Source organism: Phacochoerus africanus, chromosome 1 (genome assembly GCF_016906955.1).
Source record: "Phacochoerus africanus isolate WHEZ1 chromosome 1, ROS_Pafr_v1, whole genome shotgun sequence".
Classification (NCBI taxonomy): domain Eukaryota; kingdom Metazoa; phylum Chordata; class Mammalia; order Artiodactyla; family Suidae; genus Phacochoerus; species Phacochoerus africanus.
This window is the reverse complement of record NC_062544.1, coordinates 147,725,940-147,752,525: the sequence shown is the minus strand read 5'-3', so window position 1 is coordinate 147,752,525 and position 26,586 is coordinate 147,725,940. Positions and strand designations below refer to the sequence as shown.

At 44.7% G+C, this 26,586-nt stretch overlaps 1 protein-coding gene across 10 annotated transcripts in view; it reads right to left on the bottom strand.

The window, feature by feature from the left end:
* Positions 1 to 26,586, bottom strand: part of ATG7 (autophagy related 7) — a 376,249-nt gene that overhangs the window by 217,915 nt on the left and 131,748 nt on the right. For 6 of the 10 annotated variants that reach the window (XR_007135006.1, XR_007135007.1, XR_007135009.1 and 3 more), the window contains exons 5-10: positions 25,131 to 25,248; positions 23,275 to 23,352; positions 19,639 to 19,755; positions 17,930 to 18,079; positions 2,674 to 2,762; positions 1,037 to 1,170 (exon numbers count right to left, since the gene is read on the bottom strand). Coding sequence is in view for 4 of the 10 variants with exons in the window: in XM_047780900.1 (XP_047636856.1) it covers positions 1,037 to 1,170; positions 2,674 to 2,762; positions 17,930 to 18,079; positions 19,639 to 19,755; positions 23,275 to 23,352; positions 25,131 to 25,248 (686 nt within the window). In the remaining 6 variants the exon portion in view is untranslated. The remainder of the gene's footprint in view (positions 1 to 1,036; positions 1,171 to 2,673; positions 2,763 to 17,929; positions 18,080 to 19,638; positions 19,756 to 23,274; positions 23,353 to 25,130; positions 25,249 to 26,586) is intronic. The other 4 variants (XR_007135008.1, XM_047780910.1, XM_047780919.1 and 1 more) reach the window with 2 other exon arrangements.

Genomic DNA, 26,586 nt, shown 5'->3' with positions numbered 1-26,586 from the left:
GGCTGGCAGTTAGAGCTCTGATTCAATCCCTAGCCTGAGAACTTCCATATGCCACAGGTGCAGCCCTAAAAAGCAAAAAAAAAAAAAAAGAGAGAGATTTTAAACTCCCCACTCCCATCCCCCTAAAACAAATAAATACATACTTTAAGGCACATGACCCATGCATTAAAGAAAGCAATGTGCCTTGGGACAATAAAGATGTTGTAAGGAGCAAATTAAACAATGATAGTATATAAAAGTAATTTGGAAAACACGTATGTCATAGAAATCTGAGGGATCATTTGGAAAGAGTTCTGAGCTTTGGGTACAATAGCAAATTAACGTAAGTTAGCATTTAATAAGCAAGTATAAGATGACACCACTACACCTGTCTTTTACACAGGACTCAGATTCCTCATCTGGGGCACTCCATGAGGTGGGTATTATTATCTTTATTTTACTCAAATTTGAATATGTTATTACGTCTTTGTGACATGTCCATAAATATACATAAATGCAGGTGTATGTATCTATACACTCACACACCTATACATATAAAGTATCTGGGAGCCCACATTTCTTAAATTATGAAAGGGGAATGAGAGCTGACGTCTACCTACCGCACAAGATCAAATGGAGAATATTAAACATGGAAGGAGAAAGGGCACTTTTGCTGACTGGTTTCCTACACAGAGAATAGGATCACATACAATTTTGTGTAACAAATAAATATGTAGGTGCATTAATACTTTATTCTTCCTGTAAGAAGGGTAAGGAATAAAGATTTGCATGTTAAGCAAAAACAAAAAAATCAAGGAAAGAAAAATTCTCTGAAAAAACTGCCTGGAGGAAATTTCCTGAGGACAATCTTTGCCTTTGTTCCTTTATGAATAGCTGAGCTGCCCTCTGTTCCACAGAAGTGTTCCCATTGGCAAAAAGGTAGGAGTTGTACTTTTCTCTACTTCTGTTGCCATTGTGAAGGGATGAAAGAAAAGTTAAACCTGATTTGGCTTTTGATAAATGATAATTATATGTATCCTCAAGACCGGCAAATTACCTGGGCTAAATGCCACTTCTGGGAGTTTCACTTCGAAGATGATGCTGTGGGCGATGTCTCTCACCCCCTGCAGCGTTCGATCCCGGAAGCACAGGACTTCAACAGACTGGAAACTGCTACTCCTGATGTCAGGCCCAGATTTTTATTTTTTATTTTTTTCAAGGAAGGAAAAGAAAGAGCTCGCATGAGAGCTTCGGCAAACCCAGTTGGAGAGGATTCAATTCATTGTTATTATGCCTCCCTGACACCCCTGGGGGACAGTCTTAACCTCTGGGAGGTTTTGAACACAGGCTTCCTTTGTCCAAGTGCTTAGAGGCTGAGTGTGGAACGGGCTAGGATTTCTTTTTAGTTGAGCTTTATCTAACAATTTCACAGTGCACACAAATAATTCTGACAGATGGATCTTAAATGCAGGGGTCGGGGAAACTCTTAAAACATTAAGAAGCTCTAAGACAAGCATGGGTTCTTCCTATCTGAACCTGCAATCTATGGAACAGCAGCTCCAGAAGTAGTGAGGAAGCACTACAGACCCTACCAGGATGAGTGAGTGTAACACTCTCCCTCTGGGGGACAAGCTATTGTATTATTTAGCTATCTTCAGTGAACACTGTTATTTAAGTAAAGCAGACACAAAGGTGACATAAATCCTAAAGGAGCCTGTCCCATGTCTTCTCCCAGTCATTAACCAGCCTCTTCAAAAGTAACTACTACTCTTATTTGGGTTTTACCTGTTTTGACCTTTACATCATAGAAACAGGTAGCACATATTCTCTTAGGTCGGTCCAGCCTCTTTCACTCAGCATTATTTTTTTAAAATTCATCCATGTTGATATGTGTATCAGTAGCTGATTCAGATTCACTACCATGCTGCATTCCACTGTGATGAATACACCCCAATTTATTATCCTTCCATTGTTGAAGGACATCTGGGTTATTCCCAATGTTGGGTTATTAAGAAGGATGCTACTATAAACATTCCTGCATATGTGTTTTGCTTGCATTTGAGTATGTGCATCTGTGCTTCATATACCAGAGAGGGAAACTGCTGAGCCACAAATATTTTTGACTTTGGTAGATTCTGCCAAACAGTTTTCTAGCAGTGTGTGAGGGTTTCAAATTCAGCCACATTTGTGACAACACTTGGTATTGTCATCTTTTTAAACTCATTCTGGTATCTCATTATCTGGTGAGAAAGTAGCATGATCTCATTAGGTATCTCATTATCTTTATTAATGAGTAGTATCTCGTTATATTTTACTTCCTGGATGACTAATGATGTTGAGCATCTTTTCAAATATACAGGAAAATCCAATCTGAAAGCGACTCAGACAGCTGAAGGGAGGTGCCGAAAATTTCTGGATCGGGACCTCCAGCTGTTGGCCCTGCCCTACTCTAAAATATCTCAGTGCAGTATGGTCAGAGCCTGAAGCTCCATAACAGACCTGCTTAGAGGCTCACCACTGCCAGAAATCAGATCATGACTGATTAATTATCTGGTTTCTACGCTATCAAAGAAAAAAATCCATTTGGGAAACCAGAAATATAGATATAACCATACACAATGTCAAAAAATGTATAGACAAAAAGACAGACAGACACAGACACACACACACACACACACACACACACATAAATACCATCTGTGGGCTGCTAGGACCAAAAAATTCCTCAAAGGCCATCCAGGGTACTGGGCTAAGTTACAGGGATCATAGACACCAATAGTTACCTGTGAACAGAAAAGACTTTCTGAGTGAGACAAGTATCACGTCAGATTCACAATAAAACACGGCTAACCCTTCCTTTCCTGTTGATGCTATTTTGCAAAAGCACCAACCATTAGACATTTGGTGAAGGGCTAGAGGGAAGATAAGAAAGCAAAAGGACTTCACATCAGACATGAGAACTTCCTGACGGTAGGGACCGTCAAATCCTTCTCTGCACCCTTGCACCTTTATGTTGGGTGTGGCAGAGAGGAGGAACTAGATACATTTAGAAGAAAGAAAGACTGAATGCGGGGTAGGGCAGTAAACAGTCAGGGTTACACGGAGAAAATCCTCTCCTAAAGAGACATCATCTGTGAAAACTGCTATTTCAGGTAATGAGAAAATCAAAGGGTCATTAGTATTGGACGTCTATTGTCAGATCAAATTAAAAAGCCAGATGCCTTAATACCTTTCCTCCCACTCTTCCCTCCACCCATGGTCTCCAACTGGAAAACTCTACTGAACTTCAAATACCGTTTCTTCAACCCAGAGCACCCTTGGTGGAAGCAGTCACCCTGTCCTCTCTGCTTTTGTATACATAACATACACTACACTTCACATCTCTCACCTTCTCTGCCTCCTTCCTCTCAACACACAACAAGACCTTCACTTCTAAATGCCATTCCCCAGGCAAAGGAAGCAGGGCTCCTTGGACATGTGGCTAATTCTAGGGTTGAAGCAGGGAAAACATAAGAAGAGCCTGGAGCACCTTGTGCACCAGAAAGGAAGGAAGGATGGGCGCGTGTCAAGGGGGCACGGGAGACACCTGAAAGAGCTCTGCTGGCCAAGGCTGGAACAACGTGAGCAACACAATAAACAACGCGGTATTGGGTTACAACCTAAAGGGTGAAATAAATATCTATGAGTCCGTACTGATACAAATAAATGAGAGTTAAGTAAATCTAAGAAAGTGAAGGGACAAGTCTCACTTACAGAAGATTTCCAAACAACACATGTAGATACCCCCACAGAAGTAGAGCTTACTCCTTCTCCACCCTGAGTAGTTTTCTTTCCTCAAACCAAAAGGGGGCTCGACTTCATGAGTCATTCCCAAAGCAAAAATAGCAAATTTAAGATGGAGAAACATGGCAAATACTACTCTAAAAAGTGATCAAGTTTTGCAAGTATATTTGGAATTTTCCTTAATAAAAAGATAATTTAGGAGTTTCCATAGTGGCTCAGTGGTAATGAACCCGAACAGTATCCATGAGGACGTGGGTTCAATCCCTGGCCTCGTTCAGTGGGTTAAGGATCCAGCGTTGCCATGAGTTGCAGTGCAGCTCATGGATACAGCTCAGAGCCTGCATTGCTGTGGCTGTGGCACAGGCCGGCAGCTGTAGCTCCGATTCGACCCCTAGCCTGGGAACCTCCATATGCCGTGGGTGCAGTCCTAAAGAGCAAAGTGATCAAGTTTACCACCACCAGGGATGCCGCGTGGGGATGAGGCACCTCGGATATGAAGTGACAACAAGGGCACTTCACCTGAGTGGTTTTCTTTGCCCAAACCCACAGTCCTGTCTAATCATGAGAAAACATCACCCATATTAAGAGGCATTCAGCCAAAATAACTGAACCAGTACTCTTCCAAACTGTCAAGGTCAAGGTCATTAGAAACAAAGGAAGTCTGAGGAACTGGTACAGACCAGAGGGGACAAAGAAGACATGACAAGAGAATGTGAGGTAGCCTCCTGGATGGGCTCCTGGCACGAAGGGGGATGTTAACAGAAAAACCGGGGAAGTCTGAAGAGAGTCTAGAGTTTAGTTAATAGTTATGTATTCACATTGGTTTCTCGCTTTTGACAAATGCACAGTGGGAATGTAAGGTGATGATATCAGGACGTGATGACTGAAACGGGTGAGGGTAGATGGGAACACTCTGTACAGTATTTTAACTTTTCTGAAAATCTAAAACGATTCCAAAATAAAGTTCATTAAAAAACAGAAGACAGTAAGCATCTAGAGAGCAGGGAGTATCTTTCATCTCACCAGGATCTGGTCACAGGTGCACAGCATATACTGAGTGAACTCAGCTTGGATGATAAGTGGGTGGGTAGAAGGAAGGGAGGGAAGCAGGGAGGGGACAGGAGGAAGGGAGGCTGAGTGGGGGTGGGGGTGGAGAAAAAGGAGGGAAGATGGCATGCGGAAAACCACTAAGTTAACCCACAGGTTCCTTTACAGGTATAGATGTGGGTGAAATAAAAACATGGCAGGACTTTGGTTAATCTAGGCCAGTGAGTTCTAGAAGGATGGGATCAGCCCCCAAAATTCCATTTATTCACTGCAGTGCTCAATACAGTGTTAGATACAAAGCAAGAGCCTTTCCCCAGGGAAAGGGAGGGAGGGAAAGAGGAAGCGTGCACATAAAGCCCAGAGAAAGCCACTATTAATGTTCTTTTTCAGCATATGGAAGTTCCCTGGCCAGGAATCAAATCCAAGCCACAGGTGTGGCAACGCAGGATCTGTAACCTACTGTGCCAGGCAGGGGATGGAAAAAGCACCTCCACAGAATAAGCCAGATAATTAACCTACTGTGCCACAGTGGGAACTCTATAGAAATATTTTTTTCTATCTCTTATTCTGTTGTGAACTCTCTTCCATGCCAAAATGTCATTCTACAACCATTGTCAGGAGTGGCACAATGGCATTCCGTCATATTGATGCACCACAACCTTTTTTTTTTTCCTAGTGAAGGACAAATAAGTCGTCTTCGTCTGTGCTCAATAAATCTCTAAAAATGGATTTTACTATTGTCTTATCAGATAATTACTGCATTATTTCCAAAATATTCTTTAAAAATGTTTGCAGCCTCCTCTGCTATGTGAAATCTTCTTATTCCTCAGCTTTTGGTCTAGATGCACTTTCATGTCTTAAATGCGAAGAGCCAGATTGATACTTAATTCACCAAAGACTCACAGGCATGACCATGCTTTCAGGAAATACAGGGTAACTCTGAAATTTCCTTTTCCACAGGAAGATAAAATATCAGCATCTATGGAGCTTTTAAAAACAGAACTCCCAGATTATTCTGAGTCCTGCCCTTCCCCAGTGAGTGGCCCAGGGCAAACTCATCAACTTCTCCAGGCTTCAGTTTTTCTAATCTGAATCATGGGGAAAATGTAGAGCTGTAATGAGGATTAATAAGATGGTGCTGAACAGGGAGAGCCCTGCACATGCATAGCACTTCTGACATGATGATCAGCGGCTCCGAATCTCCAGTGGCCAGCCCCGCCATCTGTATGTGTAAAAAGTGCCCAACTGGTTCTGATGCAGTTGGTCCAGTTTGCAGACTTCAATTTGGGAAGCATCAGAGAAAGCAGTCTTCTTGACAAAAGGAAAAATTGCCCGCAGGGCTCTTTTTCATGCCCTTGAAAACTCTGGATTGGCTCTGCAGGGTCCCTGCGCCAGTTGCACCAGCATCCCAGGGGAGCCTGTCAGAAATGCAGACAGACTCTCTGGGGCCCAGTCCCCAGCCCTGCCAAATCGCAATTGGCATTTTAATAAGGACCCAGGTGACTTGCACGCTCAGTGCAGTTTGAGGGGTGCTGCTCAGCTCCTTAACCCCCTCAAGCCCTGGTTCTCAAATTTGAAGGCACATGGGGATCACCGGGAAGCTTTCAAAAACCCTACTGCAGGGGTCCCTCCAGAGGGTCTCATTTCATCAGTCGGAGCTGTGGCTTGAATATTAGTTGCTTAAAAGCTGTCAGGTTAATCTTATGTGCAGCCAGGTTGCAAATCACAACCTGAGAGCCTGTGGCAGTATCTCAAAGCATGGTCCACCTTAGACCACCTGCATCAGAATTTCCTGGAAAGCTCTTTGAACTTGGATCACCCCAGACTCCATCCCAGACATTCCTAAGTACCAATATTTGCACCAAGACCTGCCCATGTGGTTCCTATTATACTATCATTTCAGCACTGGCCACCTAGAGTTTACGAAGGAGAAAACCACTCCTTGCCTAAAATGTGGTTCATCACACCCTATATTCTTCCTTACAGTAACTGTGATTATTTGTTGAGCATCTTTATTTTCTTGATTCAAAGGCATTATAGATTATAAAACACACTTTCAAACTGTACAGAAAAAAAGAAAAATCATCGCATTAAACAACACAATAATTGTAAACATTTCCTGACTTCAGAAGACTAAAAAGTGGGGAAAAAAGCACTTAGAATGCAGAAAATAAGGATGCATGCCCTGTTTCTCTTGCTGCTCTATAACCAGTGTGAGGGCAGTAGTGTTTACCGTATTCAACTTTCCATCCCAAATGCCTGGCACAGTACCTCAAGCTCAGCAAATATTTGCTGAATAAATGACAGAACTGGTTAACTTCTAAGACCCCAGTAGACAGAAAGCCCCCCACCCCACCCGCACCTGGGGCAGGGATCCTAGGACGCAGCTGGAGGAGGAAAGGTTGGTGTCTGACAGGAGACCTGAAGCTGACATTTATACCTGTGATGCAACATCCTGGCAAGTTCCTCCCCACCCTCACCCCCCTTTTCTTTCTCAACATCACAGATTTTCGGTTCTGTGACATTTTACCCCTGAGATTCTCCAGCGTGAGAATGTGAGAGTATGGTCTAAGAGAGGGTTTCCTACGAGAAACAAGAGAACTCTGAGAATGGGGCCTCCAGCCTCGGGCTCCCTCTGAATGAAGAGGCTGTGTCCCCCGGGGGCTCTTCTGGTGCACCTGGCCACCGCCACTGCATGGAGTGCCTTTTTATTTTGTTCCTCTCTATCAACTGTGATGGACAGCATCTTCCACACAAACTACATTTATTAAGCAGTCATCACTTCAAACTTCACCAAAGGCATTACAGCTCAGTTATCCAGCAAGAAAAGGGAGGAGAAGGGAGAAGCTGGCAGTCTACTACTGTAACATCTGAAACAGCTTAGAGAAGAGAAGGGCCTGACCAGCAAAAAAAAAAAAAAAGAGCACAGCTGGAGAGCCAGCAGGCATGTGTTCTAATCCTGGATTTTAAGACCCTGGGGAAGTTCTTCCCTCACCTATAAAAAGAAGGGGTAAAATCATTTCATCTCAAAGGATTCCTTCTAGTTCCAGAATTATAGAGCTGTATAGACCATTAAAGAGAGAAAAACAAACAAACAAACTACAAAACAACACAGACTACATTAAGTCACAGTCTTACCAGGTGGCTAAAGGCTCTTCAATTTTTTTTTAGGAAGAATCCAGACACTACAGATCCAGAAAATGCCATTCATATAGAAAAGCTGTTTCAATTTTCAAATATGACTCCATAAACCTAGGCTCTTGCCAAATGTTCTGAGTTACTCTCATTTGACCCTCAGCAATTTACTTCACCTCTTTATGCCTTAATTTTCTCATCTATAGGGTAACTCTCACCAGTGCTAGCACAGGCAAGCATTCAACAAATGATAACATAACAACAATATAAATAAACTCCATAGTAGTAAATTCATTGACCTCTTGATCAGCTCAGATAAATGTTAATTCTTTACCTTCAGTTTTAAGGTCATTCTTTCTTAACTGGCAGAGAAAAAAGGAGTTTATCAAATATTTTCTGGGTCTAGGTTTTATCATGTGCAACTGTAGAGCTGGGACTAAATGATAGTTAAATTACATAAATTTGAATGTTATATTAGATACTGCAAGTGGCTACCTAATTTCAAAGAATGAGCACATTTCTGGCACTAAATACAAAAGCAATGAGGCAGGAAGGGAATAAGAAAAAAAAATCTTTTTTGAGAAGACCAGGAATAACTTTCTAAGAGCAACTTGACCTAAAACGAGCTACAGAGCAAGAATGAACCGCTAAAGAGAAATCTGTCACTTGTAAAGGGAGGTCAGCTTGAAAATGCTTTTAAGTAACTCTCCTACCCACATGACATGCATGAGTATAAAAAGCAAGCATCTGGACAGAAAAATGACAGAATCCATTTGACACTAAGTTGAACATCATTTAATATTCCTTTAATGATTCAAAAGTGACTCCCGGAGTTCCTGTCATGGTTCAGTGGAAATGAATCTGACTAGCATCCATAAGGACGCAGGTTCAATTCCTGGCCTTGCTCGGTGGGTTAAGGATCCGGCATTGCTGTGAGCTATAGTGTAGGTCGCAGATACAGATAGGATCTGGCGTTGCTGTGATAGGCCAGGAGCTACAGCTCAAATCTGACCCCTAGCCTGGGAACCTCCATACGCCGTGAGGATGGCCCTAAAAAGACAAAAAAAAAAAAACAAAACAAAACAAAAAAAAACAAAAAAAAAACAAAAAAAGTGACTCCCAAAATCTGTGAGTACTTTAGGAACAAAATCAGGAACCTCAGTCATTGCAGGAACTGGTCTGCACAAGGCTGCGTAAGCCAGTTTAACTATGTGGGTAAACAGATTTTTTTTAATGGCAGTGAGAAATAACCACTGGCAGAATTCCCTGGTGGTCTAGTGGGTTAAGGACCCAGCCTTGTCACTGCTATAGCTCAGATCACTGCCACGGTGCAGGCTTGATCTCTAGCCCAGGAACTTTCACATGCCACAGGCGTGGCCAAAAACAAGAAACAAAAAACAGAAAACAAAAAAAAGAAAGGAAAAAAGAAAGAAAAGAAATAACTATTGGCTAGAAGTTTTGGGGTTTAGAACTGGCTTTGCTACCAATTCATTCTGTGAACTTGGGCAAATCACTTCCTTTTATAATGCAAGACAGCAGAAAGAAACAAAACAATTGCAAAAAAAAAAAAAAACCCTTTGAAGGTTTATGAAATAAACACCCCTTCCTCCTTGGCTGAGAGCATACAATTCATTAAAGTAGTTCAGTCATGATCTGGCTACAATCCACCCAGCAATTTGCTGGAAAAGTACAATGTGAGAAAGACAAGCGGGCAAAATTGTCAACATGAGTGCCTTCAGCTTGAGAAATTTCCACACCAGTGCCATAAAACACACTTATCTGACAAAGGGCTATCAAATACCCAAACACTCGATACAACAGGAAATGCACAAAGAGATCACATGTCTTAAAAGTACAGGGGAAAAGTCCAAATATCTAACCCACAGCGATGTCACAGACGGCTGCCAAGATGCATAGACAGATAAGTCAGGAAAGTGCCCTGCTAACAGCACACTGATTATGGCTCCTTGGCTACCACTCTTGTCCAAAGATTTTAAAGCCCTAGAATTAAAGACTAATATTGCCGAAATTACAGAACATTTCCCAAACATTCATTCTTCAGTAACTGCTCTGAAGAAAGAAGTCGACTCACTCAGGCAGGCTTTCCCACAGACAGGCAATGGGGTGGTGACATGGGCTGTTTTGGTGTAACCACCAGGACCATGTGTTGTAACAGGGCAACGCCACAGTGACTGAGAGTGGAATCATTTCCCTGAGGGAAAACGGAACTTAAACGAGCCCCATTTTCAACCAACCAAATGTGTAAAAACATATGTAACATTCAATGCTGCTAAGCAAAGAGAAGCTGGAGAAGCAGAAAATGGCAGTCTGTGGGCAATAGTTGCTATCAGTAGTGGTGTGCCGGGCTGGCTCCCTGGGCTTGGGAAAGCCAACAGGGACAGCCTCCTCCCGGCTCCACAGCCTGTGATTTGACATTGGTGGCCCAACTCGGGCCATGGGGGGAGAGTGATACCGCAGACAGCAGCGGCCGCAAAAATCAGGGGACCCCCACCCCCGAGAGCCCACTGTGAAACATTTACCCGAACATGACCAATTCTAAATGTTCCAACTCTTAAACCCAGTAAGTTCCATACTAGAAATCCTAAGGAAATAGGAAGCTGGAGGTCATGTATAAAGAAGCTCCAAGTAGTGAAGAATTATGAGAAACCTAAATGTCAAAAAATGGATAAATACATTATCATACATATCTATTAAAAAGGATGTTGATGCAGAGTTATATAGACTTTAATATTATCATGCTAAACTGCTAAAATAAAACAGAATGCAGTGCAACCATAGTCTTTCAAAAATGCACAGAGGATTAGAAGGAAATACAAAAAATATTTACTTAAAAAATCAAAAAACTTAATAATTAAAGAGCTTTGTGAGATTTTAAAAACAGAAGGGGAGTTCCTGTCATGGCTGAGCAGTTAATGAACCTGACTAGTATCCATGAGGCTGCAGGTTTGATCCCCGGCCTCACTTAGTGGGTTAAGGATCCTGCGTTGCCATGAGCTGTGGGGCAGGTAGCAGACACAGCTTGGATCCTGTGTTGCTGGTGTAGGCCGGCAACTACAGCTCCAACTGGACCCCTAGCCTGGGAACCTCTATATGCCGCAGGTGCGGCCCTGAAAAGATGGGAGAAAAAAAAAGGGAAAACACAAGGATGAAGTTGGACATAAAAATAATGAACAGATAGTGTAGCTCATTCATCTGCCACTATTCTCAAAATGGGCACACAGCACTGTCCAAACTACAAATGATGGTTTAATTGTGAACCCAAAATCACTCAATGGGTCACATTTAGTGTCTTTCACAAAGAAGGAATACAAGAGAAAATACTGCATAACACCTAGCAAAGTATATTTTGTTCAAGTTTTGCTTCAGTTTTCTATGTGTGTATATCTAAAGACACATATGATTACTGAATCATAATACAACAGGTATTTTTAACTATAAGTGGCAGTCAAAGAGTTGGGTGTTACGCAATCAACTTTATCACCCATAAGCCGTCCAAGAAATGAGAGGAAACCAAGCAAAGTGGCATTTGCTATTGAGCTTTAAAGAAACCCTCGTTTGGAGTTCCCGTTGTGGCGCAGTGGGAACCATGAGGTTGCCGGTTCAATCCCTGACCTCGCTCAGTGGGTTAAGGATCCGGAGTTGCCGTGAGCTGTGGTGTAGGTCACAGACACGACTCGGATCTCGGGTTACTGTGGCTCTGGCACAGGCTGGTGGCTACAGCTCCGATTGGACCCCTAGCCTGGGAAGGGAGCAGCTCAAGAAAAGGCAAAAAGACAAAAAAAAAAGGAAAGCCTCATTAGTAAACTGCTCAAATCTCTCTGGATGCTCTGAGGGCCTCTGAAGCAACTACCCTGCACATTTCCAGAGGGGATTTTCCTGCAGGCAGACCACTACTAATTTCTTCAGTTTTTTAAAAAACCAAAAAAGTGTGCCTTTTCTTGATAAAGGCAAAGATGGCTGCATGACTCAGGGCCACGTAACTCCATTTTTATAGAATAGCAGAGGACAAAAGTCTATCTAGAGAAAATAATTTTCCTTTGACAATGAAAACTAACAAATTTATTCTAGTAAAATACAGTAAGAACAATAATAACATGTAAAACTTAATGAAGTCTGTTGACACTCATCATCTCTTAATGCTCACAACTGTCTATAGGGGTGAGGCCTTAGCCTTCCTCCTCCATCACACCAGGCTGTGAACTACTGAGAAAAACATGGACACTCTTTTCTTCATTATGGAAGCATTCTGACTCTAGGAGGTAAGAAAATTTCCACATGAAGGGGCTGCCATTCCCCAGCCTCATTTCCATTGTCACCTCTAAAACCAGAACAATGCTACTCCTTCTTCAGGGAGCTGGAAGGATTACTGAGACCACGAGTGGTGGACCCAGGGTCTGAGCTCAGCACACAGTAGCTGCAGCCACTGGCTAAGTGGACGGGTGCCCTCCTCAGGGCAGGTACCCACTCCTTTGGAGCCAGCTGAGGCTCGGGACCTGGGCAAGCTGTACCTCCCAATGAAAAGGTCCCCCTCTGGCTTGGAACAGAGGTGGGCCACCCCACTCTGGATCTCAGCAATCCTACAGCCTCCCCTCCAAACCAGGGCAGGCTAACTCCTGTCCTTCTCCTCATTCTCCTTTAAGCTAGGGGCCCAAACAGGACCCATGAGTGGGTTTCAGTGTTCTGTGGGTTCCCTGGTGTTAGACTCTAGAACCCTGAGTAGAGAGATGTGAATTCTTGGTGGGCAAGGATCCACTGCTTCCACCAAATTCTCAGAGGTTATATGTTTGGACCATCACTCCTGCCCCAAATTAACAACGACTGCTCTAGGAATTCCCGTTGCGGCTCAGCAGGTTACCAATCCGACAAGTATCCATGAGGATGCGGGTTCAATCCCTGGCCTCGCTTTGTGGGTTAAGGATCTGGCGCTGACGTGAGCTGTGCCATAGGCTACAGACGAGGCTCAGATCTGGTGGTGTTGTGGCTGTGGAGTAGGCCGGCGGCCATAGCTCTGATTCGACCCCTAGCCTTGGAATTTCCAAATACTGCAGGGGCAGCCCCCCCCCCCAAAAAAAATACTGATCTAAATTACCCATTGCAGACCTCATGTCCCCATCTCCCATATCCTGTCTCCTGTCAGACTGCTAAGCACCTCCCCGGCTCATGCTAGACAGTGCATCAATAACTTGGGAAAGCCTTTATAAGCAACATGGCCTTAATCAGGCAGTGGAACAGCATATTAAAGGGAATACCTACAATGAGCCATACTAGAAGTGACCCACAACTGACTGAAGGCCTACTAGGTGGGGGGAACTGAGCCGGTTGCTTCATATGTGCAAGTTCCAACCCTTACAGCTCATGCACACATGCCCTCATTCCTCACGTTTTACACACCAGACACAATACCACGGGATACAGACATAATGGTGGGAAATCAGAGGTATGGTGCCTGCCCTCATGGAGCTTACATTTACATGGGGGAAGAAGAGTTGAATTAAAGATCACCCAAGAAAATGTACAATTACAACTGTGCTGAATATTACAAAGAGGAGCCACCACAGTGCTACGAGAACCTGTTATGAACAGAATAAACTGTTTTACAGAGGTCAGGGAGGGTTGTCCCCAAGGAATGGTGATTAAGTTTAAATCTGAAGAAAGAGTGAACACCTCACTGGGCAAAGGGGAGGTATAGAGATAGAGCGGGAAGAAGCAGAAGAGAAGGGAGACAGGAGTTCCAGGCAAAAGGAATGTGCAAGGAGTTCCCTGGTGGCCTAGGGGTTAAGGATCCAGCTTTGTCACAGCTGTGGCTCAGGTAGCTGCTGAGGCCACAGTTCAATCCCTGGCCCTGGAACCTCTGCATGTGCGGGCACAGCAAAAAAAAAAAAAAAAAAAAAAAAAAGGCATGTGCAAAAGGCCCACAGCAGGAGGGCAGCCAGTGTTTTTGCAGGGAACACAGAAGGACTCAGTGCTAGACCCACACTGGGGGTCGGCCACATGAAGAATGTGGTCATTATTCTGAAGACGCAAGAGCAAAAACAGTCTTGAAGAGAGACATGGTCAGATTTGCCCTACAGAGGATCTGGATGATGTAGGGACGGATGGGAGGGAGGCCTGAGGAGAAACAGGGTCACTGCCGTAAAGAAGCTCAAAGACCAAGTTGCTCAGACTGGTGTGGCAGCAGAGAAACACAAAGGCGGCAGACTGAGAGAAGTTTAGGAGATGACATATAGAGGACATAGGGCAGAAAAGTGCAGAGGCTGCCCATATTTGTGGCTCTGGTGACTGGATGGATGACAGTGTCACGGCAAGATGGTAATGCCAGGAAAAGGACCAGACTTGGGGTGAAGATCACGAGTTCGGCCTGGACATACTGGATTGGAGGTGCTGGAGAAGGCAAGAGGCGGATGGAGAAGGCTGAAGAAGGGGGCACTGGAGCTATGGGCACCAAGCTTCCCCAGGAGAGAAAAAACTGAAAAGAGCAACCTGGAGGGACCCCTTATTTCTCCATCTTACATGTGAGAACACTACGACTCACAGAGAACAGTGGCTTCTCAGGGGGTCAAAGTCCTGGTAAGAGGTAGAAAATAGAGTGAAATATGAAAGGAGGACACAACTGTAGGGCTTCACTGGGGAAAGAGTGCCTATTTCTGGGAGAAGATGATACAAAGTTTCAAGAAAACTTCACAACTCAAGGAATACTAAAGAGAAACTGGAATTCTGTGAAAGCAAGTAAACTGGATGAATGCCACCAAGGCAGGCATGAACTCAAGGGAAGTGATAGAGGTTTCACAGAAATCATTTCTTCAGGGCTCAGCTCAAGTCCTACCCACCTCCCACATCCCAACCTTTGAGATTATGCCAGAACCTTCCGCAATCATGCCAGTCCGCAAGTAACTCTTCTCTCAGCACTCACACACTAAGCATCTGGCGTTACACTGACGCAAGGATGCCATGTGGAGTGTGACATGGTCTCCGCTAAAGGAGCTCCGGGCTGATAAGGGGATACAGGTGAGGGACATGAGCAGCAAACCAACAGTCACCTGAGAGCACCCTTGCCCGGTCAGTCAGCTAGGGGAGGGGCCGCTATCAGAACCCAGAGGAGGGATAGAACAGCAGCTTTCCCAGGGGTGAGGAACCAGACAGGGGTGGGAGAGGCATGAGCCAGGTGAAGGGAGCAGAACAAAGGCATGGCTGAGGGCAGAAAGATGGGGGGAGGGGGAAGTGGGGCATTGGGAGGGCACAGTTGCAGCCACAGCACAGGCTGCATCTTGGGGAACGTCAGAAGATGAGGCTAGAAGGACAGGCAGGCACCAGGTTTCAAGAGGCCTTGAATGTGAGCTAAGTATTTTTAACTTCATCTTGAAGTCAACAGGAACCAGAGAAGCATTTTAAGTAGAAGACTGACTCAATCCAACATATATGTTAGAAAATGCATTTGGGCAGCAGTGTGGGGCAGGGATGGGACATTCAGGACCACAGATGGGAAGGTCTGCAAGGCCAGGAGACTCTTAAGAGGCCAGCAATCTGTACAGCCTCTGGTGAGCCTTTCTAGAACAAGACAGGGCATAGATGCATGGACCAAACAGCCCAAGTGTCATCCAAATCATTTCACTGGCACTTCTCTTCCATGACTTGAATTTCTAGTTAGCTTCCACGGTCATCTCATCTCCCCTAGAAGACCTAAGATTCTGTGGGAACAGCTATAATCATATTTCATTAACTTGTGGCTCACAGGCGGTGCTCAACATACGCCCTGAGCAACGCTGGGCTTTCCTGAGATACAACTTTAGCCAAGTGAAGGCTGCTATGCATGCCTTGGCAAGTGGTTGGCCTCCCGGTAAGGGTGAGGGCAAAGTCACCCAGGCTACTTCAAAAAGAGTTGTTCGGTGGTTGAAAAGTGGCTGCTGCTGAGGAAGAAAGGAAGTGGACACACACTGAGCACCTGCTGTGTGGGGCATTTTATCCACATCACACAGCCTCAGAGGAGGCAGCATTACCACCATGGAGCAGGTAGACCTGGATGAAGAAAGGCTGTGCAAATTCCTCAAGGTCACAGAGCTGCAAGGTGGCGATGGTGGGTGTCAAAGCCAGACCTGTTTGATTTCAAGTGTCAAGCAAGAACCGCCATCCCCAAGTGACATGAGAACCAAATGGAGGAAAGCACACAGGCTTTGGAATCGGACAATTTGGTTGTGTGACCTGGAGTCTCATTTTTGTCAAATAGAAAATGCAGATACTGTGTGACCCCTGCTTCACAAAGTTATTATGCCATCAGGTACGTGAAAGCTCCTTTTAAACTGTTGAGTGCTCTGCAAATGGTTATTTTGGTGCTGCTGCCCCCTGGGGAGGCCCAAGTATTCGCCACAGACAACCTGAAGTTCAGCTGCTCTGACACCCAGACTGCTTCATCCCACCTGCTGTCACAATAGCACCTTACCCTCGACTGGGCTTCAAATCATCAATGGCTGGTCTCACTGCTGCTAATTTAGCTACAGTCCTGCAAACCTGCCTGGGGCAGGGTCGGGGGTGGTGTGGGGATGATTTTAATAAAAATTCAATCCCTAGTCATCAATTTAAAAAGGGCTCATTTTGAAAAAGAAAATGCTAATGTAGTTGAGAAAAAAAATTCTACTTAAAAAAAGGTACCTGGACTTCAAGCTAGGAAGAGTCAGGGCATCAGTGACAGGCCGGTCTCCTCTCAGCTCTACTCTACATGGCTAGTGAAATTCTCCCACTGGATTTCATTACTGCATAATACTCATTATCAGTGTTTTATTTTTATCTCATATGATATGGAAGTTCTTGGGCTAGGGATTGAATCTGAGCTGCAGCTGCCAGCCTATGCCAGAGCCACAGCATTACCAGATCTGAGCTGCACCTGTGACCTACACTGCAGCTTACGGCAACAACAGATCCTTAACCCACTGAGTGAAGCCAGGGATCAAACCCTCATCCTCAGGGATACTAGTCTTGGGTTCTTAACCTGCTGAGCCACAATGGGATTTTTAAGTTGCAATGTCTAATATGGTTAAGACTGCTTACTATCTATCTCACCACATCTAAAAGACACTTACAGTACTCCTTCATTCATTCAAAATAATTTTATTGAGGGCTTGAGACAAGGGCCTGACACTACATTGACACAGATACATCAGGTTCGGTCCCTGCCCTCTGGGAGCTTACAGTCTAATGGCACAAAAGGCAAAGGGAATGGGGAGTGAGTGCAGTGAGTTCAGAGGGAACATGTCCCACCTGCTACAGCATGAGAAGGCTTCACTGTGGAGCAGGGTGTCAACAAGGGGAGAGAGTGTCTTAGGGTTCCCACAGGCAGTACCTGTTTCAAGAAGGCAATACAACATGAGGACAAAGAGAGATATAGAAGAAGTTCAAGGCCTATTTGATTAGGAGGGTTGTCCAGGGACAAAAAGAGATACTTAGCTGGAGCCATGGCTTATGAGGAAATGGTGGAGGATGAGGCAGGAAGGGGGTTTGGAAGCAGAGGCAAGACACTAGGAACTCTTGATCGGTGAATGACACAGGGAACCTGAGGGGCCTGGGGGAGCTCCTTGGTTCTTGGAGGAGTACAAGACGGAGGGAAGAGACTCTCACTGACCAGGAGTGAGATGACCAGGGTCTGCACTACAGAGCAGCTGCAGGAGTAAATTAAAACACAGATACAAAATGTATCAGGAAGAAAAAACTAAAGTAACTTCACCACTAACAGGAAGTCAGGAATCCAACATTACTCTGAGGTGCCACAGAGCTCAGGAAATCTGGGGGAGGAGCTGATTTGGGAACTGCTGCAGGCAGAGGAAGAGGATGAAGATGAGGAAATGTGCTGAAACCTTCTTTGGCAGGGATGGGGGTCAAAAATCTAAATGAGATGGAATGTTGCAGTGATCTATCATAACATGAACATCAGATTGTTTTCACTGGATAACAAAATGATACTCAGAGTTTCTCTGACCTTTGTCCTTTGACTTTGGAAGAAATCACTGTAGTGTTTAAGCAAGGAAACCAGCACCGTGTTCTCATCATACTTGATTAGGAAGTAAGGAAGTGCCGGGACTCCTTCTGTTTGACAAAGATTATCATACGCACGCTCAAGGGCTTGAATCTGAAAACAGGAAACACTGAGTTATTCTCCAGACAATTATGTATCTAGTTCTGAGCTAGAAGTTAACATAAAATAAAAGGTACTTCCAAGCCAGAAGACTGGAAGTGATCGATCACACCCCTGTTAGGCTTTTGTAGCAAATAAACCAAATAACAGCACCTCATTTACATGTAACACTTTCCACCTGCATGGTGGTGTGTCTCAGAGGCAGGGGACATTTTATGGTAGAGCATGATGGTTTGCTAAGATGTCACCACAGAAGTTTAGAGTGGTATTGAAACATTTCTCTCCTATGATAACCAAGCATGAATCTACCATGGATGAATTTTACCCTGAACCTTTCTATAATCTTTAGCAGCTTTACTGGGACATGCTTACTTTACTTACCATACAATTGACTCAATTACAGTGCACAATTCAATGCTGGTTTTAGCATGTTCACAGGAATTTGCAGCCATCACCACAATAGCTTAAGAACATTTTTGGAGTTCCCGTCGTGGCGCAGTGGTTAATGAATCCGACTAGGAACCATGAGGTTGCGGGTTCGGTCCCTGCCCTTGCTCAGTGGGTTAACGATCCGGCGTTGCCGTGAGCTGTGGTATAGGTCGCAGACGTGGCTCGGGTCCCGCGTTGCTGTGGCTCTGGCATAGGCCAGTGGCTATAGCTCTGATTCGACCCCTAGCCTGAGAACCTCCATATGCCGCGGGAGCGGCCCAAAGAAATAGCAAAAAGACAAAAAAAAAAAAAAAAGAGAGAGAAAGAGAACATTTTTGTCCCCGTTAAAAGAAACCTCAAACCCCCTGGGCAGTCAATCCGAGGCCTAATCTTCTTCTCCCACTTCTATTTCTTCTTGAAAAATTAATTCCACAAAATCACAACCTTTAACTTATCTTAGTAAATGAGCTTATTATTATTTTTTAATCAATAAGGGCTGCTCCCTGGTTTCAGAATTCAGGGCTTTAGTGTTTGGTGTGCTTCCTGAATTCAAGTCATCTTGCCACTCAATCTTTGCCTCCCCAATGATCAGAATTTTTTGGTTGGGGGCCTGTTGAGGGCTCTACCAACTTGATTATTTTCACTGCTCTTCAGGGAACCATCTCTAATAACCTAATTATTTTTCTTAAACTGAAAAGACTATCTCTGCATGCAGCATTCTTCACGGAGAATTTCTATAACTTGGCACAAAGGGAGAAGGAGGTCTTCTATTTGATTTCAGAGATTTCTCCCCAAAGTGTGCTGCCTCAGGATCCCCTCAATGAGTGAAGGACAGGCTTGGGCAAATTTGTGCAGTCTGTCAAAATGTTTCTGTAATTCCTCCATACCAGCTTAGCATTTTAACAGATGTCACTGAGAACTGGGAGAAGTGTTGCATACTACTCTTCAAAACGAGCTCATAAATATGGCCTAAGTCAATCTGCTCCTAGCATTGTCTTTGGAGGATTCCACAGTGACCACCTCTCCACCCAGACAAGTGCCAATTTATCTTCAGAATGAGCTAGACAAACTACTCAGGCACATTAAACCCAGTTTTACCTGCATTTTGTTTTATTGGTTAATACCTGTTTTGGTGAAAATCTTTGATCCAAGCCCACTGGCCCCTGAACGAGGGGAATACTCTCTGGAAGGCAGAGAGCAGGGGAGCAAAACCAATAGTAGAAATGATACTTCTTTAGATCCTAGAAGAAATGATATAACATATCAGATTACGTCCCATTCCCTGGAAACCCCTTGTCTACTTCCTGTCTCAATGATTAAACTGAAATGCATCCATCAATGTAACTTCCCAAAAGCTACATAAGACAGAAAAACTAATGCACCAAAGACTCAATCAGCTTGTCAGAAATTCTCATCTCCAACAGAACTCCTGATAGAATACAGAACTGCCATCTTTATCCAAAACATTTCCATACCCCACATACTAATACATCATAATAAACATAGTATACTTTATTGTTTACTAGCTAACAGAAAGTATTCAATAAGTAATTGACATTCTCACCATTTTTTAATACACAAAATTGCCCTGAGAGGTTAGCTATTATCATCCCATAGTATAGAGAGAAAACAAGCTTAGAGAGGGGTGAAAAATCTTGAACTAAAGAAAGATACTAAGCGGCAGAGAGGAAAAGGAGAATTCTCCCTAAGGCTTTTATCCACTGCACCATGCTTATACGATGTGCCATCTGTGGGGGCACGACCTCCAAACACAGTTGATTATTCTTCATAGAATGAACTAAGCATGTTATTAAAGTGATTAAAACATGCTATTCATAACCTACACATGCCTGAGATAATTTAATGCTGTTTCCAGATATGCCATATTGGTGAAATTCAAGTCAACAATCAAGCACCTGCTGTGTACAAGGCAAAACGTGAGACAATCTGACAATAAGATGATGAATCAAACCAAGTCTGGCCCTCAGGCAGCTCACTCTGCACAGACAGAGATAAAGGAAGGGCCTGATCAGAACCCGGGAGTGTCAATAACATAAGACATTACATCTCCAGGGGTGTATGCCTGCTTCACAACCAGGGGGAAGGATGCAGGACTGCTTGTGAAGGAGCTGTAAATGCTGTTCCCACTCAGGTCGAATATTCCTGCCCCGGAATTCCTGCAGCAGGTGTGCTGAGAAGCCCTTACGGGGTAGGAGCCCATAGTTATGTGGGATTCAATGGCTTCCCCACCAGTCCATTACCACCGACCACCCTGGCTAATGAATCTTACCAAGAATAAAGACTGGATGGTTGACTGGGGATTTTTCATCAAGATATAGCTAACATGGATTTCCCGTCATGGCTCAGCGGTTAGCAGACCCAACTAGTATCCATGAGGATGCAGGTTTGATCCCTGGCCTCAGAGCGTTAAGGATCCAGTGTTGCCGTGAGCTGTGGTGTAAGTCGAAGATGCAGCTTGGATCCTGCACTGCTGTGGTGTAGGCCGGCAGCTATAGATCTGATTCCACCCCTAGCCTGGAAACCTCCATATGCCATGGGTGTGGCCCTAAAAAGACAAAAAGAAAAAAGAAAAAAAAAACTTTTAAGAAGACATAGTTAACATACCCTAAAATTCACCCTGTTTAAGTCTACAAGAGTGGTTTTCTAGTATTCTAGCCAGGTTGTACCACCAACACCACCAATTCCAGAACATTTTCGCTGCCCCCAAAAGAAACCCCAATAGCAGAACACCCCCCACCCCCATTAGTATACTAATTAGAAATACCATTCACAGAAACTCTTCATTCACCTCCTTCTTATCCCCTGAAAACCCCTTGCCTATATCCTATCCCTATGGATGTGCCTATTCTGGACTTTTCATATAAGTGGCATCACACTAGATGACTTTTTAAATATAAACTTATAAACATGTGTCCAGATGAAAAAATCTAGAGAAGTTCCTGTTGTGGCTCAGTGGTAATGAACCTGACTAGTATCCATGAGGACTCAGGCTCGATCCCTGGCCTCGTGCAGTGAGTTAAGGATTGGCATTGCCATGAGCTGTGGTGTAGGTTGCAGATGAGGCTTGGATTCTGAGTGCTGTGGCTGTGGTGTAGGCCGGCAGCTGTAGCTTCGATTTGACCCTTAGCCTAGGAACTTCCATATGCTATACATGGGACCCAAAAAAGCAAAAGAAAAGAAAAAGTCTAGAAATTATAGGATCCACAGTCTTTAATTCTGCTACTCAATGATCAACTAAGAATAAATGCCCTTTGACAACAGCAACACAAACTGCAAAATTGAAATTAATAAAATTGTCTGTATCTTTGAGTCCTAAAAACAGGAAAAAAGAAGGCAAAACACCTCTGGAGATTATTCTCTCTTCTTTCTACTTAAATGATTTGTCATAACTGATCTTTAGTAAAAGGGTAAACAATTCAAGGATTCGGTGTTGCTGTGAGCTGTGAGGTTGAAGATGCAGCTTGGATTCTGCTGCATCAAGACGAAGGACTTCACAGTTTTTAAGAAGGATTATCAGGTCATCTTCAAAAGTCAAAAGGGTTGAATTTATTCAGGTTCTTTTCAGGATACAAAGGGTCTTGATTAAATTTAACATAAAGCTCTTTGTGTCTAAATATTTTAAAAGAAAGAGACTTTTAATTTTTCTAAAGGCAGGCTAAGAATGCTCAGTAGAAAGGGCAACAAGGCCAGTGCATATCCTGATTCTGGGAAATGCCTTAGAACTTTTAAGTGTGAGCTAATGCTGCTTCCTCATTAAAGGCATCATTGTTGATTAGATTCTAGTAACTAGAATCCTTACTACTGAAAATGTATTGGTGTTAAAGTTTAAAAAAAAAAAAACAAATCTTTAATTAGCACTGCTTATATTCACATTAGTAGTGAGCTTACAAAATGACTCAAATTTACAGACACATTATCAATGCCAAATTATGCTTAGTAATCCCCTGAAGAATTTAAACATCTTTCTATCTCCCTACTATCACACAGAAAGCACTGTAACTTCTGAGAACTATGCTCCTTGCAGATAGCCCCCTGCCTCCCAGCACCCCCACACAAGCACACATTTTTCTTTCTTTCTTTCTTTTTTTTTTTTTTTGTCTTTTTAGGGCTGCACCTACAGCATATAGAAGTTCCCAGGCTAGGGGTCAAATCAGAGCTGCAGCTGCCAGCCTATATCACAGCTCACGGCAACAGCCAGATCCTTAACCCACTGAGCAAGGCCAGGGATCGAAACCAAGTCCTCATGGATACTAGTCAGCTTCCTTACTGCTGAGGCACAGGAACTCCGTATTTGTCTGTCTTTAAAAAAACACACTTGTGTGGACAAGCAACATAGTGTGATCCCCTCTCAACGAGAAGCTACCTGGGGATGGCCAAGATCCCAGAGTCATCATCCCCTGTTCCCTTTGTCAATGGACCAGCAACTGAGCTCAGTACTAAATTTAACAAAGATGTTAGGAACAACGCTATTCCCAGAACCCGACTTCATCATGTCCTGAATGACCAGAGTCAGGTCACCATGTTACACAAACCATGCAACAACCACCAGCATGATCAGTAAGAACAAATTAATTCTGCATCATTGGTAAGTGATAGCACTATTGGGCCACTAACTAACTGAGCATTTACTCAACAGCCACAACTGGACTCACAGAGGGCAATGCTCCAAGGGAAGGGGAGTGGGCCGGGCTTGGTGGGGCAGTCCTGTGGCTGGGAAGCCACCGAGTACATGTACTTACTGCAAACGTCAAGAGGAGGAATTTGTTGAGGAGGACAGGGTTGTCAAGAGCGGCCCCTGACTTGATGGACTCCCATATCTGCCAGAAGAGAGAAACGCGTCAAGGCACTTCCCACGTTGCCAAGCTCCTCACTCTTGGGTGGCACAGCAGGCCCTGCACGATGACCCCGGGAGTAAGGGGTCGCAACTCACTCTGCCCGCTTCACAATGCCTCTCCCTCACTCCGCTCCCTGCAGAGACCTCGGGAAGTCAGAGAACCGAGGCGCCTCCTCTCAGGGGCTCTCGGCTCAGAGGAGGCAACCAGGCCGTGTTCACACCTTCAACAAACATTTCCTAATCATTGATTACATAGGCACATTGGGGCTACAGACATGAAAGACACATCCCCACCCTCAAGAAGCTTAGTCTATGAGAGAGACAGGCATGGACACTACCAGGTAGCAGATGCTACCCTAAAGCAGGTGGAGTTCCTGGAAGGAGCAATGAACTCGGCTAAGGACGGGGGAGGGAAAAGGGCTGGGGGCGGGGGGCTGGCAGGCAGTGACCTGAACTACGGGCAGGGGATATCATAAACATCTTATTTGGGATTAATGCTCCCTGTAATGAAAAAAAAAAAATCAGGTTTATGAATACTCAGTAAGTATTGTGACTGGAAGCAGAAGCTGGTCCTGGCCAGCAACTACTGATGGCAAGATGTTTTAGTAACTAAGATTAGCTGCTAAACTTTGTGTCACCAAGCAAGACAAACAGTGGTGCCAATAATAGTCCCTGCCCACATATGAGTGGAAAAGTTAACTATGCAAAGAGAAGTTCCTGCTGTTGAAATAAATAATAACCTGGAAGGAGCTGGACCACAGAGGAAGCCTGCGTCTGACAAACTGAGGGAAGTGAGAACTGCTTGCGGGCGGTGGGGGGGAAGCTGAGCCCTGGACAAAGCCGGGGGTGGGAGGTGTTGTGGGTTTCCTGTGCAGAGACCCTGCTTTTCTCCATGAGGCCTGATCCACCTCTTTGCAGATGAATTTTGAAATGTGCAGCCAAAGCAGGAGCCCAGGAGCAGTAACGCCTCAGGCCAAGGAAGGTACCCGGGGTCACAAGCTGACTCCACCAGCAGGGACAGAAGGGACACCTTCCTCAGACCAAAGGCAGGAGACTTCCATCTCTGGCCTCAGCAGCCACGTAAATAAGCCTCTACTATTCTATAAGCCTAGAGTGAAGACCACTCAGTTAAGAGGCTGTTAGATGGGACTGGGGTAAACTGTTCCATTCGATGCCTCACACTAACTCAGATGTGAAGAAGGAAAGGAAGGACATTCCAAGCAGAGAGAACATCATGCCCCAAGGGAGAGAAGAGAACAAAAAGTGGCAAAGGAAGGAATTTTAAGTGATCTGCTGAGACTGGCTCAGGCAAGTGTGATGGGACAGAGGTCACAAGGGACCTTGTAAATCAGACAGAATGGCTTAGATTTAGCCCTGAGGATACTGGGGAAACTGCATGATAGCAGGACAGCACTTAGGACTAGAGAGCCTCTCCAAGGGGCACAAAGGACCAAAAACCCAAACACATTCAGACACAGAACCAGAACCCCCACCCAGAGGCCAAGCTGCTGCAAAAGGCGAACTGCAGATCAGCAGCAGGGCTTTCACACACAGCCCTGCCATCCATTATGACTTTTGGGCCTCTCCTGAGGCAAGAGCCGGACTGCCTTCTCCCTGACCTTCCCATCAACACAGAAGCCCACAACTAAGTTTGAAAACCAACTATTCACTAGCTTCTACAACAGACTCATGCACTTAAGCAGAAGTCCCGCCCATAGGACCACAGAAAACATGACGGGTCCATCATGGTTCCCAGCTAACCTCGTTTGCTGCTTGTTCCAAAAGTAGCTTCTTATCTGCAGCCTTGAAGGCCTCGAGTGTGTTGGTGTTATACAGTGTTCCCGTAGCTGGGCAGCAGCGGGCCGGGGTTGGGGCACTCCTGGACAGGAGAGATTTAGTTAACAGGCACATCTGGTACTCAGAGAGCCAGGAAGTGACAAACCAGACGACAGTAGGAGACAAAGGACAGCACTCTGCAGGGCAAATAGAAAACTGATTTGCATTTCTTTGGGACAAGATGAGTATCATTGCCTAGGGAGTAAAAACAGGCCCTATACTCCCCAAATGCTTCTCCAACCCCCTTCCCCTAATCTCTCAGCATGCTGTTCTTCCACCCACCCCAAATATAAATTCTTTCTTATTTTTAAAATTCATTCCCATCTTTAACCTGAAGGGGAGACATTACTTATTGAGTTCCTACTGTGCCAAGAACTGTACAAAGTTTGAATTCTCCTGAGAGTCTATTCTCTGACTTAAAGAACCTGTTGCAAACCCTCCTCTTCCAGGAAGCCATCCAGCCCCCTTCCCTGGCAATGAGCATAATTTTTAAAGGGTTTCCAGACCAGCAGTCTCACACCCACACAGATGACAGCAAGCTCCCCGAGGGCAGGGAACACGCCTCCCTCCTCTGACTGCACCTCGACCTCACCCGGCACAAACAGGCTCTGCACAAGGCCAAGGGGCATCTGATCCATGCCAAGCGATGTGCTGCACCTGGGCCACCTATCAGTCTGTCATACCACATGTGGGTCACATTCTGCACTGTCCCTGAAGGCCTCAGAGTGACCATGGTCAGGAGAGGAGAAGGATGAGATGATCCTGAACATAAACTCAGATGTGGCAAAGTCTGGTCTTGTCTGAAATGATTAACCTGTGTCTCAGAGTTTCCAGGTGCTAAATGAAAACAATACTCATTTCATTAGTAGCTGAATGCTGTGGTTACAACTGCTGCAGAGTCTGCATTTTTACTGATGACACAGATGGTAGCTGTATGGTTTAAAAGACGCAGCGTTTCTCCCTTTGGAGGCTGAGTAAAATTGGGTTTGGGGGCTGCAAGGAGAGATCTAAACCTAGAACAAGTGTGGAGGGATGCAATGGGTGCAGGAGGCGGTGGGGTGCCCTCTGTATGGCTCAAATGCCAAGTCCTGGGAGAGAAGAAACTTGCAAAGGCCAGAGCCTTCCTTCGGGAGCTGATGAGTCAGCAAACCCTGGGTTGTTTGTCCCCACTCAACTCCAATAAAAGCACTCTTCATCTAGGTGAGGAGGACATGAAGGACAGTCTTAAAGAGAAAAAGAAATAACAAAGGGACAAGATTAAGCCCAGGGGGGAGAAGGAAGCAGAGCAGTTGGTAAACTAGGCCCCGTACATTCACCCTGGCTTTATGAGATGACTGCCAAGATGGAAGGAAGGATGCTATGATCCAGTTCGGTACCCTCC